The sequence below is a fragment of the Cricetulus griseus genome, chromosome 9, assembly GCF_003668045.3.
Source record: "Cricetulus griseus strain 17A/GY chromosome 9, alternate assembly CriGri-PICRH-1.0, whole genome shotgun sequence".
Classification (NCBI taxonomy): Eukaryota; Metazoa; Chordata; class Mammalia; order Rodentia; family Cricetidae; genus Cricetulus; species Cricetulus griseus.
Genome location: NC_048602.1, coordinates 9,818,624 through 9,832,133, shown reverse-complemented (window position 1 = coordinate 9,832,133; position 13,510 = coordinate 9,818,624). Strand labels below are relative to the sequence as shown.

The following is a 13,510-nucleotide window of genomic DNA, read 5'->3' as shown; positions in this document are numbered from 1 at the left end:
CAATACATGTCTAGTGGCTGAGCCACAACTTGGCATGGCAGGGAGCCAAGGCACTTCCTACTCTCTAGAGCCCCTTACCCGGAACTCCCAACACTGTTACTGAGTAAAGCCCCAGGAGCTCTCCTTGCCACTGTTGCTGATCACACCTGACCCAAGTCAGCCTGCCCTCAGGGATCCAGCTGGAGAAGTCCAGATGGCTTTACAGGACGTGACCCATATCAGGGAGGAAATGGAGGGCCAGGGCAGAGAGGTGGACCAATGCTTCTCTCAATGTTTCAACAACCGCCCCCCCCCACACACACACAAACTGCTTCAAGATTTTCTCAGGCTGTGGGGCCCTCTAGTGGCAAGACATGCTGCCTTCGTCTGACATGAGGTCTGTTTCAAAGAACCATGCCACGGACTCCAGCTGTCTTCTCTTCAATCCAGCAAACTGTACCAACTCTTGCTACCTGCCAAGTTCTATCAGGGATACTAGGGACACAGCCAGGGGAAGGTGGAGCTAGTGCCTGGCCTTGTGATCCCCAAATCCACCCTGCATTCCCCGGGGCCTGACAAAGGCACATAAATGTCCAACTCAGTCTTTATTGACGGCTTCATTTGGAAACCACCCAACAGGTGGAAGGTGGGGACAGGGGGAGGGGTCCTTTATGGTTTCAAGGACCCCAGAGAGACCCCCTCAGAAGAAAAATAAATTTAGTTACACAACTTATATGGTGGTGGAGAGGAGAGAGGGGTACAATATGTACACAGGTTTTAAGGGGCTGTTGGAGGCCTTCAGAGAAAAGAGAAAAACGGGGGCCAGTCAGCCGCTGATCTGGACCCCCTCAGCCTCTGCTAACGGGTAGATCTCAATGGCCTCTACGAGGGGCAGAGCCTCCACTGCGGTTTCCATCACAGCCAGGCCCACAGCAGCCTCCGCCTCTGCCAGCTGCTGCCGCACCGCAGCCTGGTGCTGCTGCTGGTGAGTCTTGCGGTGCTTCCAGAGGTTGGAGAAGGAGCGGTAGCTCTTGCCACAGTCAGGGCAGGAGTAGGGTCGTTCACCCGTGTGAATGCGACGATGTTCTGCCAGGCGCATGGAGATGGCAAAGGCCTTGCCACACACCTCACAGGCAAAGGGCCGCTCGCCTGTGTGTAGGCGCCGGTGGTCTTTCAGATGGGTACTCTGGCGGAAGGCCTTGCCGCAGTCTGGACACGGGTATGGCCGCTCCCCCGTGTGGATCCGCCGATGCACCTGCAGCGATGTCTCTGTGCTGAAGAGCTTCTTGCACTCACTGCATTCCAGGCCACGCCGCCTTGCAGGGGCTGTAGGGGCAGCGGAGGGTGCACCGCCGAGGGCTGGTGGGGAGGGAGTGACTGGTGTGCGAGTGGCCCGGGAGGCCCTGGGAGCTGGGGGCTCCTTAGCCAAGACCTCTCCAGGGCCAGCAGCAGCATGGGCAGCCTCATGGGCCTGCAGGCGAGCAGCAGAGCCCACTTTCTTGCCACAGGTCCCACACTCAAAGCGCCGTGGGGCCTGGGTGGCAGCAGCTGCACAGCGATGCTCATAAAGCCGCAGAGAAGAGGGGAAGGCAGCCCCACAGGAAGGGCAGTGGTGGGGCTGGCGCCCGGCGTGGACCACAAGCTGGTGCACCTCTAGCAGCCTGCGCAACAAGAAGGAGCGGGAGCACTCCCGACACTTGTAGGGGTACTCTCCTGTGTGGTGGTAGCGGTGCATGAGCAGGCGGTAAGGGCGGTGAAAACGCAGTCCACACTCCTGGCAGCGGTAGGGGAAGTGCTGGGCATGCACCAGGCGATGCTGCCTCAGAGTGGAGCTCTGAGTAAAGGCCTTGCCACAGTCCCCACAGCGGTAGGGCCGCTCCCCCGTGTGTGTGAGGCGGTGGCGGGCCAGGTTGGCAGGTGAGTTGAAGGGCTTGGAGCAGTCGGGGCAGGGGAAGGGCCGCTCTCCGGTGTGTGTGCGCAGATGGTTCCGCACGTGAGACTTCTTCTTGAACATCTTTCCACAGATACTGCATTTGTGGCGCCGCTCCAGCCGGTGCACGAAACGCTGGTGCCGGGTCAGCTGCAATGCCTTGACAAACTCACGGCTACACAGGAGGCAGCGGTAAGTGCCTGGAGCTGCAGGCTCTGCTGGATTCTCCTCAGATGTGGGGAGCTCTGGCGCCTCTGGCTCTCTGGTCTCTGCAGGGGCTGGCTCAGGAAGGCTAACAGCAGGCTCCTCTGGCGGAACTGGTGCTGCCGGCAAAGGGACACCTCCTGCCCCATGGGTACGCCGGTGATAAAGGAACTTGGTAAGGTTGACAAAGGTCTTCCCACAGGGACATGAATGCAGAGGATTCGGAGTATGGGCCCGCCGGTGGGCCAAGAGAAGGGCTTCTGTGCCAAAGGCCAGGCCACAGTCCACACAGAGGAAATGAGATTCACTGCTATGGTCACCAAGGTGCTGATCGAGACTAGAAGGGCTGGGGAAGACACGACTGCACAGGGGACACTTAAAGACTCCCTCCCGGTGACTCCGAAAGTGCTGCTGTAGCTGGTGTGGTGAGAGAAAGAGCTGGTCACAGGCTGAGCAGAAGAGTTCCTGGGTGGCTGTCCCACCTGACTCCCCACTGTTGGTCCTCCGGGGCTTCCGCCCCCGGCGATCCCGTCCAACGGCGGCCTCCCCATTGCGCAGCTCGTAACTATGGTCAGAGGCTGGCAGGGGTTCAGGGAGAGACGCTGGCACCTCGGTGGGTGAGGGGATCAGAGTCTCCTGCTTGAGGGCAGGTTCTGCAGCCTCTGGGACAGCAGGGAAGTGGGTGGCCTGGTGCTCCAGGAAGTCAGCCGGCAGCTGGAAGAGCTGGGAGCACTCGGAGCATTTGTAGAGCAGCAGCTCCACCTCCGCCACCACCTCGGTGCTCGCGGCAGCTGCAGACGGCACAGCTGCCCCTTCGCCACCTTCTTCTGCTTTTCGGTAGGAATGCTCCACAGCCACTCGGGCCTGGCCCACGGGGGACCCCAACACAACTGGGGACCCCAAGACAACCGGGGCAGGAGCCTTGGTGGGCGTGGCCCTGAGATGCATCTGCCGATGGTTCAGCCACAGCTCTTGGCTGGCGAACAGAGCCTTACAATCCACACACTCGTAGTGGATGGTGCTGGAGCTCAAGGGGCACGCCTTGGGCGGCGGCTCAGCTGGCACTGCCTCCTGGGGTGCCATCATCTTCAGGTGCAGCTCCTGGTGCTCCAGGAGCTGGCTGGGTGACAGCAGTAGCTGTCCACACTCAAGACACTGGTACTGGCTCTCCTGTATGAGGGTCTGATACAGGCCGGTGCCTGAAGCTGCCTCTGTGGCCACTGCCACGCCAGGGTCAGCCACGCCCACCAGCTCAAAGTGCTGCTGGGGCACGTGGGAGTTCTGGTGCACAAGCACCTCCTCCAAGGATCCATAGAGCTGGTTGCACTCAGAGCAGACATAGCGGTGCTCAATGTACAGGACCGTCTCCTCGCTCTCCTCAGTCATGGCAGCAGCAAGGCCTGGGCTGAGAGAAGGGAGGGCGGAGACAAGTCAATCCCCCCGCTCCGGACCAGTTCTTTCTCTCTCCCTTTATCACCTCGACATTCTAAAACCTCAGCTACGTTTCCTCCTCCAACTTGCTGACATTTTCCACTCCAACACCCTTCCTGATAATCCTCCTCCCGTCAACACAGAAGCAGCCAGCACGAATTTCTCCAGGCGTCTCTTCCAGAGACTCTATCCCAAGTCTCCAGTTAGCTTGCATCCCACCCCACCCACCAGGTTCTGTAACCTCTCCAACACTCTCCATTCCCACGCCTCAAAACAGGCTCCCAAAGCCCTGGTGACCAAACAGGAAGCGGTCTCCGTGGGGCAGACACTTTTCCTGACTCCTCACCATTGCACAGGACAGTCCTCCTTTGCCAGCCCTCCCACAGAGCCCTCACACAGCCTGCTTTCCAGCTGCACTCCTACACGGACTCTGTTCTTTCTTGGAGGGTCACAAACTTTTCACTTAGGCCACTCACACTACACCACCTACTGCTCTACTGTAGGAGCCGGTGGTCTGAGGCTTCCCCTTGCCACCCAACCTCTGCTAACCAACAGTGCCCAGATTCCTCACATCAAGTCACCCAATATCCAATTTTTTTTTTTTTCCTCACTGGCTTACTCCCTCTCCATACTTTCCCACCTTAGCCACTTCCTGACACAAAGATTCTTAGAAACTGGTTCAAACTGAGCATATCAAGGCCTTCTCGGCCAGGTCGTGATGCCAAGTCTTTAATTCCAGCACTCAGAGGCAGAGCTGGTTGGATCTGAGTTCCAGGCCAGCCTGGTCCACAGAACAAGTTCCAGGACATCAAAGGGTACACAGAGAAACCCTGTTTAGAAAAAAAAAAAATAGTAAGAGACCTCCCGCATCGGCCAAATCCTTTATACCTAGACTATCCCCACCCTTCTCTCAGACCCCCAGAGTACCCTTTTCACAGTAGCATAACTGCCTCTTGTTCCTATGTAAGTCATCTGGGGATGCCTACCCATATGGTCATTTGTTTTTTTGTTTGTTTTTTCGAGACAGGGTTTGTATTGCTTTGGAGGCTGTCCTGGAACTAGCTCTATAGACCAGGCTGGCCTCAAACTCAGAGATCCCCCTGTCTTGCTGCCCGTCCCCCCTCCCTACCAGTGTTGGGATTAAAGGGGTGCACCATCAATGCCTGGCTCCATTTTTTTTTTAAAAAAAGATCAACTAACACCACCCTTTTTTCTTCATAAAGACCCAGGCCATGCCGGGCGTTGGTGGCTCACGCCTTTAATCCCAGCACTCGGGAGGCAGAGGCAGGCAGATCTCTGTGAGTTCGAGACCAGCCTGTTCTACAAGAGCTAGCTAGTGCCAGGACAGGCTCCAAAGCCACAGAGAAACCCTGTCTCGAAAAACCAAAAAAAAAAAAAAAAAAAAAAAAAAAAAAAGAAAAGAAAAGAAAGAAAGACAGGCAGGCAGGCAGGCCCAGGCCAACCTTACAACCTTAACCCATCCCCCAAACCCCTCTTTAGAGTATCAATCTTAACTTTTCTTCTTTTTAGAAAAGACCCAAATCCATCCTAACCCATTCCAGGAACGATCAGATCCCCATTTCATATAAATTCAACATCTCTTGGTTTTTTGTTTTGTTTTGTTTTTGCTAGAAGATCCCCACACAACTGTATAATCTTGTCTGGGGATATGCAGCCTATCCTTCGCGATGGCTTAACCCTGTCCCCTCTTGCTGTTTCTATCCCCTTCAGGATCGTCTCTGCATCGGTGCCCCAAAGACAGCAACAAGAACCAACCCCTCTTCGTAAGCCTTCTCACCAGCACATGGATGACTATGGGGATACCCAGAACCCCAAAGGTATCCCCGTATGTTAGTTACATCTCGTTCCCAGACCACCACTTCTTCTCTGTTAGTCCCTCTCCCCAACTACACCCAGGATTGCCCCAAATCCTCTCTTTGGCCTACTTAACCTCAAGAACCTAAAACACTCCCTCCCCAGCTCTCAACCTCTGGATGCCCATAAAAAAAAAAAAAAAAAAAAAAAACACCGCTGACAACATCTTCCAAGGGTATTCCAACCATCCCCCGCCCCAACCCAGTTCCATGGGGCATTTTTCAAGCCACCTTTCCCGTTACATACGAGGTCCCCCCACACACACACACACCTGCACGGCTCCCCATTAGTTCTAAAGACACTCCAAACCCTCCCTCGGCCTTTCCTTCTTTCCAGGCGGAAATCCATTTCCCTCCCCGCAGTCATTAATTAATGAGCTCCTCTCCCGGGCCACCTTCCCACCCCAGCACCCAAGACCAGAGAGCCCGCCCCCGGATCGTCCCCTTTCCACCCCGGAGCCAGCCCGGCGCACCCACCCGTGATCCCCGGTACCCCCCGCAAGCAGAGAGCCCCCGGCGGAAGCAGCCCCGGGGCCTGCCCTGCCCGCCGCCGCCCGCCGCCCGGGCCCTGCCCCTCCTCACTCAGCCCCCCACACAACTCCAGTCCCTCTACCGACCCGGGGCCCAGCCCCGGCCCGCCCGGCCCCGGCCCCCGCCCTGCCCGCGCGCCCCGCGGCCAACGGCCGCTCCGCCCTCCGCACCGGGGCGCGCTCCTTGAGGCCTTCAGCGTGCAGCAGGCCGAATGACGCGAGCGAGCCGCGGGGTGGGGGCCGGGCCTCCGCGCTCCCGTGGGAGGAACTCACCCGCCTCGGCCGTCTCGCCGGCCCCCCGGCCGGGCCGCGGGCTGCAGCTTCCCTCGGCACAGCCACTCTAGCTCCGCGTCCTCTCTAGCGCCCGTCGTCTCGCCTGCTCCGCAGTCGCGCTCTCGTCCAGGAGGCGCCCCCCCCACTCCCCTCGACAACGCCCCTCCCACCTCCCTCCGCGGGGTGGGGCCACCACGACGCGCCCAATCACCGCCCGTCTGGCCCTTGCCGTCAGACCAATCGGCGCTCGAGTCTCGCGGGGGGCCTCCGCCAATAGTGTAGAGGGGCGGGATCAGACGGCAGCCAGCCAATCGTCTGGCAATATCCTCTCACCGGTCAAGCCTCGCCGGGTCGATAGTGCCCGCCCCTTGAAGCCGCCCAAGAGGACCGTCCCCTCCCATCTCCTCTCGGACTCCGCCTTGGATGGTCCAAAGGGCATCGCGGAACGGAGAGCTGCGTGATGACGTCGAGGGGCGGGGCGAGGCGGTGGGCGCCATCTTGAGGGCGCCCGGAAGGCGAGCGGCGGCGGCGGCGGCGGCGGCGGCAGGGGTTTGGGGGCAAAGCCAGGGCCGTCGAGGCTCGCGGGGATCTGGAGCTGAAGTCCGGTGGCTTCCAGCCCAAGAAGCCCCGGGCCAGCGGCGGGAAGGAGAAGCCACTCGGTGTGAACGGGAGAGGGCACCGGGCAGCAGCAGTCAGACCGAGAGAAAGGGGGAAACCAAGGCTGGATCCAGGCTTTATTATTTTATTAAGGGGGGGATGAAAGAGGGGGAAACAGGGAAGGGTGGGAGGGAAAGGAAATGTTAGGGGAGGAAGTCTAGGGGAAGAGGAAAACCTAAAGTCCCTGACAGGAAGTGGGAAACGGAAGGAGGGAGCAAAAGGCTCAGTGACGTTCCTTTGGAGGAAGCTGGGGCAGTGGATCCCGGTGGATCGGTTTGGGCTGTTTTTTATTTTGAAAGATTTTATTTATTTATTATGTATACAACATTCTGCTTCCATGTATATCTGCACACCAGAAGAGGGCTCCAGATCTCATAACGGATGGTTGTGAGCCACCATGTGGGTGCTGGGAATTGAACTCAGGACCCCTGGAAGAGCAGTCGGTGCTCTTAACCTCTGAGCCATCTCTCCAGCCCCGGTTTGGGTTTTTGTTCTTGTTTTTGAGACAGTCTCACAGAGATCCGCCTGGCTCTGCCTCTTGTGTTTGGGGGAGTGCTAAAGGCGGGCGTCATTGCTCTTTCGGGGTGACCGTTATTCCACACAGTTCAGGACCCCTAGGCGTGGAGTTCCAGGACAGCCAGGGTTACCCACAAGAGACCCCGTCCCTGGGTGGTGGTGGTGGTGGTGGAGCACACCTTTAATCCCAGCACTCAGAAAGCAGAGGCAGGGGGATCTCAGAGTTCCAGGCCAGCCTGGTCTACAGAGCGAGTTCTCGTACAGACTCCAAAGCTACAGAAAAACCATGTCTTGAAAACCAAAAACCCTTACAGGTTTTCCTCTCCCCCTAGACTTAACTCTCCTAACATTTCATTTATATCCCACCCTTACTTATTCCCCCCCTTAATAAAAAAAATAATAAAGCTTTCAGCCTTGGTTTCCCCCTTTCTCTCGGTCTCACTGCTGCTGCCCGGTGCCCTCTCCCATTCACACAGAGTGGTGTCTCATTTTCTGCCACTGGCCCCGGGGGTTCTTGGGCTGGAAGCCACCGGACTTCAGAGCCCTGACCTGAGTGCCTCGACATCCCACACTTTGCCCCAAACCCCTGCGCTGGTGCTTGCCCACTGGGTGCCCCCAAGATGGCAGGTTCTTACTGCTTCATCCTGCCTCTGGAAAACTTCTTGTCTTTTTTTAGTGCATGCAAGCACACACACACACACCTAAATATAATAACTTGGTGGAGAGTGACTGAGGAAGATGCTCTGTGTCTGTATTTGGACTCCAAATTTAGACTCCAAAGTTTTCTGGAAGCTCCTTGAATCCAAGATCAGAGGTGCATTTGATCAAATTCTGTCCAGATGAGAAAACCTGTTTAATCAAATTCTGCCCCTCATTTTTCAGATAAGAAACCCTAGTCTCAGAGTTGGGCCATTTCCCCTTCTGAAGCCAAAAAACTAGGCGATTGAATGCAGGCTCTTCGGTTGCCACCTTTTGTGTGCCCTTTTTCTGGTGTCTAACTGGATGTCCTAACTTCTCACTAAATTCCCTAACAGCAGGCCCAGGTGTTTAAACTGGGCTGCTTGGCTTGAATGCTGGCCCTGGGCTTCCTAGCTGTGACTTTGGGCTAAACAACTCCACTGTGTCTCAGTTTTTTTTCCTGGGATAAAGAATGGCAGTTTTGCCGGGTGGGTGTTGGTGGCTCACGCCTTTAATCCCAGCACTCACGAGGCAGAGGCAGGAGGATCTCTGAGTTTAAGGCCAGCCTGGTCTCCAGAGCGAGTGCCAGGATAGGCTCCAAAGCTACACAGAGAAACCCTGTCTCGAAAAACCAAAAAAAAAAAGAATGGCAGTCTTTGTCTCAGGGTTGGGAAGCACTAAACACTGCTATATAGACTATTATTTTTTGAGGTAGGGTTTCTATGTAATCCTGGCTGCCCTGGAACTCTATATAGACCAGGCTGGCCTAAAGGGATCCACCTACTTATGCCTGCTGGGATTAAAGATGTGCACCACTCTGCCTGGCTTGAGAAGTTACTTTTAGTATTTTATGTTTATTAGGGTCTGAAGGTGCCTAATGAAAGCTGGCATCTGAGTGTGTTAGGTGACACTAGGGGTTCTGCCCAGTGCTTGTCATGTATTGTTTAATTCTCCCATCAACCCTCTCAGGGAAAAACAACTACCCTGAGGTGCTAAGACACAGAGGCCCACAGAGAAATCATGTGTCCAAGTTCCCATAGGGAAGAAAGTCATTCCACCCCAGAGAAGAATTACCTCCCTAGGTCTATACTCAATTCCCTAGTGGGTGGATGGTTTGTAGTCATGGAGTAAATGGTTGACTTCAAGAAGAGCAAAGCGAAGGATGGGTTAGGGGAAGGATGGGGGGAGAGAGCCGGGCTGCAGGTTTTGAAAATAAAAAAGATGAACAAAGCGGTTGATGGAACCTGGTGAACTCTAAGGTCAGGGACTGGCTGCTGTCTAATGTAGTCTGGGTTTGCCCTTGGGGTGAAGTCAACTGTGCAGGGGTCAATGGGCAAGTCAGGCTCCACCGTAGGCAGCTTCCATGCTCTGGAGGCAGGGTTTGTTCCTGCCTCCTTTTCCCTCTCGAGGTTCTAGCTCAGTTTCTCAGGCTCCTCTCTGTAAACCTGCTTGGACATCCCAACTTACTTGGGCCGGTCAGATCCTGTCTCTGCAGAGGAAGCTGAGGCCTGGTCAGACATTCTGGTGGTAGCACTGGTTTGGAACTTTTGGGGACAGACAGGAAGGCCGGATGGTGAACGTACCTGGATCAGCAAAGACCTAGAGGCAGGCACGGAGTGCTGGCCCTAAGCTCGGTGGGAGCAGAGTCAAGGAGACTGTAGGTGTTAATCCTAGTAGGACGCAGGACGAAAGAGGTTATGTGCAGAACTGGTGGTCCTCAGCTGTATATGTCACATGTTTGTTGGGTATGTCCCACATAGTCAGAGCTCACCATGCCAGGCCTGGTATAGTCTGAAATGCCACGTGCCAACTGTGTGTGCGAGGCATGTGGTCACATGTGCTGGGGGGCTGCACGTGAGAGTGTCAGTGTCTCCGCCCCATCACGAGCCTGGGGGTGGTGGTGAGTCACGGGCTCAGCCTTCAGCACCAACTGTCATGTTCCTTCCCCCCAAATTTCACCCCCTACACACACACACACACACACACACACACACACACACACACACCCAGCCATGCACCACCCACCCCCACTTGAAGATCTATGCTGATTCTCTATTCCATCCCCCTGCCCTTCTGGGCTCCCTCAGAGAGTCAGCAGTATTCCCTGAGGGAGAGAGAGAGGACTTTTCTCTCCGCTCTGGCTCTGCCCTCCAGGTTCCTGCCATTTTGTCACCCCCTTCCCACTCCTCAGTGCTCAGGTGACTAGAAGATGAAGGTCTCTTCTCCCTTCCCACTCATCTCCACCAGGTCCCCGGAGTTCTCTGCATAATGGAGACTTCCCATCCTCCCTTCCCAACACCCTCAGCTTGTTTGCAGAGGCTTTTCTTTTACGTTTTCTCCACCTAGCCATGCCTGCCTCGTGGACCTCTTATGTCTATGAGTCACGTGACTGTCTCTGTGGGTCTTCTGTGCCCAAGGGACTATGTCCCCTGATTCAGTGACCTCTGCTTGCTCTCTGGGCTCCCTTCTGTGTACATCCAGAGGAGTCTCTCCGTGTCTGTCCCTCTGTCTCTGGCCTCTCCCCACCTCCAGACACCTCTGTGTCCCTAAGATTCTCTCCTGTCCTCATGTGGCTTGCTTCTTCTTTTTATGCCTGGGCTTTTCCCTGTTGCTGGCCTTGTGGACTTTGGGGACCTTGGCCCACCTCTGTGGGGGTCTTGCTAGCTGTCTTTCTGCTTCTTGCATTTTTCTCCATCTGTAGACCTCTCTCCCCACCTCTAGGCCCTTCGCTCAGTTCTCCCCATCAAAGCCTCTCATCTCCAAGGGCTCCGGTACCCAGGACTGCCTGGGCAGGGCGGTGGCATGGTGTGGTTGGAGGGGGTGGCCCCGGGGGTGGGCCCTTCATCCAATGCAGCTCGCGCTTCTCATCAGCATTCTCCTCGCAGGGCCCCCCAGCCCCGACCAATACCATCTCCCCCTCCCCTGCTCCCCGCCTGCCTCCCTCTCTCCCTCCCTCCTTCCCTCCCTTCTTCCAGCCCGCCCTCCTCCCTGCCTCCCTCCCTCCCTCCCTCCATCTCTCCCCTCCACCATCACCACCACCACCACCCGCTCCAGGACCCAGCGCGGGCGCGCGGCGGGCGGGGCGAGCAGGCGGCGGCCTAGGAGGGGAGAAGGAGCGGTGGCGGCAGCGGTAGTAGCGGCCGGGGAGGCCGGGCGGCAGGGAGGCAGGCCCGGCTGGGGACACGGAGCCGCCCGCGGCTGCTGCTCACAGGGGACCGGAGTCCGCGGCCAGACCCTCCCACCGAGAGCGGGCCGCCCCCGGGACACCCCACCCTCCTCCTCCTCCTCCTCCTCCTCCTCCTCCTCCTCGGCCTTCGCGTCCCACCTGCTTCTCCTCCGCCGTCCTCTGCTCCATCCTCTCCGTCCACCTCGTCCCTCCACCCCGTCTGCCCGCTTCCCTGCCCGGCCTCGCCCGGCCCCCCAAGAATGCTCTTCCCGTGGGGACTGAGGGCTTGAGGACTCCGGGGCCCCAGGCTCGCCCAGGGCAGGGCCCAGGCTCCGGGGGGAGGGGGGGAAGGGGGCGGCCCCCTCCCCCCCAGCAGGCCCTCCCCTCCCCCACTGCTCCCGATGGCCGGCTTTCTTTTCTCCACCCAGTCCTCACCCCCTGTGCCCCCCCCAGGCCGGCCCGGCTAGGGGAGGGGGCGGGGCCCGTTCCTGGGCCGGCTTCCCCCTCCCCGGCTTCGCCTGTGCCCCCCTCCCTCCCCCCCTCTCTCCCTCCTTCCATTCCTCCCTCCTCCCTTCCGTTTTCACCTTCCTCTCCTCCTTTCCTCCCTCCTTCCCCTCCGTTTGCTCCTTCCCCCCTCTCCTCTCTCCCCTTCTCTCCTCCATTTTCTCCTTTCCCCTTCCTCCCCCCCCTCCCCTGGCCCGCCCTCTGCTTCTCCACCTGTCTGTCCGTCCTTCCTCCCCGCTGCCTGCCGGGGAGACACCGTTTTGGATTAGTTGGGGGCGACCGCCGGCGGCGGGGGAGGGGGCCCCGCGGACTGCCCTCTCCCCCGGCCCCAGCCTCCCCCGCCAGCACCCAGCCGCGGAGCATCCCCTCCTCCCCCGGTTATCGTTCCTCGGGCCTCGAGGGAGCCCAGCCCTCCGTCCCACCAGGATCCGTAAGTGTTCTCAGGGCGGGGATTGGGCTGGGTCCCGGGTCCCGGCAGGCCAGGCTCCCTGGGCCCGGCTGGCAGGGTCCCCACCGTCCCTGCCCGCCGCTGCTGCCCATGGATGGCAAGAAACCCACTCCCCACTGTTGTGCGCCCCCCCCCCCCAACGTCTGGCTCTCCACGACCTTTCCTCACCCTTACTTCTGGGCACACACCTAACACCTGCCCTGCTCTGCCCCTGCTCCCCCCACCCCACCCCCGGTTCTGGAGGCTCCCCCTGGCCCAGTGCTGTCTCCCTTCGCAGGGGCTCATGGCTTGTTCCTTCTCCAAGCTTTGGGTCCCAGACCCACACCGGCTTCTGACTTGTGCGCCAATTGCCTCTCTCTGCCCCCCTCCACTTTCTCTGCCTTTCCAGAGGCCCGGGCCCATTGCACCTCCTGTCTCCTGGAGATGCCTTTGCGTTTTCAAGTCTGCGTCTCGCCCATCTCCCCCGGCCTGGCCTGCCCGACTGTGCCCAACTTCTCTGCTCTCCTAACCCTGTCTCAGCAGGAGATGCTCATTCCCATCCAGCGTCCTTCCCACACGGTCTTTCCATTCTTTGCCCGATCCTCTCCACCTCCAGGCTTCATCTCCCAGTTCCCACCTTTCCTCCCCCAGACCCACTCCGGGTCCCCAGTCTTGCCCTCCGTAGCTCCATCCACCGCTCTCTCCTCAGTTCCTTGGCTTCTAACCTCGCTTTCCCCCCACCCTTCCAGTCTCTCCCCCCACTCCTGAACCACACCACGCGGTCTTTTTGCTTCCACCCCTCCTAGCACCCCTGGACTGGGGGGCTCTGGGATCCTCTGCCCTCCTGCAGGCATCACTGAATTTCTGCATCTGAGGGAGCTGCTGTGCCCTTCCAGGGCATTCACTTTGCCTCAGTTTCCCTCCTGGCTCATCCCCACTCTAGCCTGGGTGCCTCTCCCTCATGCCTTTTCATTCTGGCTTCTCCTCCTCTGGCCTCAGCTTCTTTAGGCTTCTGTGTAGCTCTTCCCGTGTGTGTGTGTGTGTGTGTGTGTGTGTGTGTGTGTGTGTGTGTGTGTGTGTGTGTGTCTGTCTGTCTGTCTGTCTGTCTGTCTGTCTGCCTTGCTCACGCTCTGTGTGTGTCTGTCTGTCTCAGACAGTCTCTCATCAGTTTCTTGTTTCTTTCTTTGCTCCCTATAGTTCTTTTTGTTTGTTTGTTCTGCTTTTGCAGACAGGGTTTCCTTTGGCCCGGGCTAGCCTTGAACTCACTTTGTAGCTGAGGCTGGCTTTGAACTCCTGAGCCTCCTGCCTCTGCCTGCTGATAGCTGGTAATTACAGGTGTGT

The 13,510-nt window shown here is 58.0% G+C and overlaps 2 protein-coding genes across 8 annotated transcripts in view; one reads left to right on the top strand and one right to left on the bottom strand.

Annotated features, from left to right (window-relative positions):
- Nucleotides 1-565: 565 nt before the first annotated feature.
- On the bottom strand, nt 566-6,375 carry Znf574 (zinc finger protein 574). 3 transcript variants are annotated; one of them, XM_035449402.1, is made up of 3 exons: nt 6,222-6,362; nt 4,185-4,374; nt 566-3,518 (listed from the first exon to the last, which is right to left on the bottom strand). In XM_035449402.1, exon 3 carries the CDS (start codon nt 3,497-3,499, stop codon nt 806-808), a length of 2,694 nt encoding a protein of 897 aa, XP_035305293.1. In that variant the 5' UTR covers nt 3,500-3,518; nt 4,185-4,374; nt 6,222-6,362; the 3' UTR covers nt 566-805. The 3 variants fall into 3 exon arrangements, with proteins under 3 accessions (XP_035305293.1, XP_027286155.1, XP_027286156.1); XM_027430354.2 differs by lacking the exon at nt 4,185-4,374 and having other exon boundaries at nt 6,222-6,375; XM_027430355.2 differs by lacking the exon at nt 4,185-4,374 and having other exon boundaries at nt 6,120-6,349.
- Nucleotides 6,376-11,850: 5,475 nt separating this feature from the next.
- The window catches only part of Grik5 (glutamate ionotropic receptor kainate type subunit 5), a 62,588-nt gene continuing 60,928 nt past the window's right edge, over nt 11,851-13,510 (top strand). For 3 of the 5 annotated variants that reach the window (XM_027430357.2, XM_035449224.1, XM_035449225.1), the window contains exon 1: nt 11,854-12,172. The gene's annotated coding sequence lies outside the window, so the exon portion shown is untranslated. Of the gene's footprint in view, nt 12,173-13,510 lie in introns of all 5 variants that reach the window. The other 2 variants (XM_027430358.2, XM_027430356.2) reach the window with 2 other exon arrangements.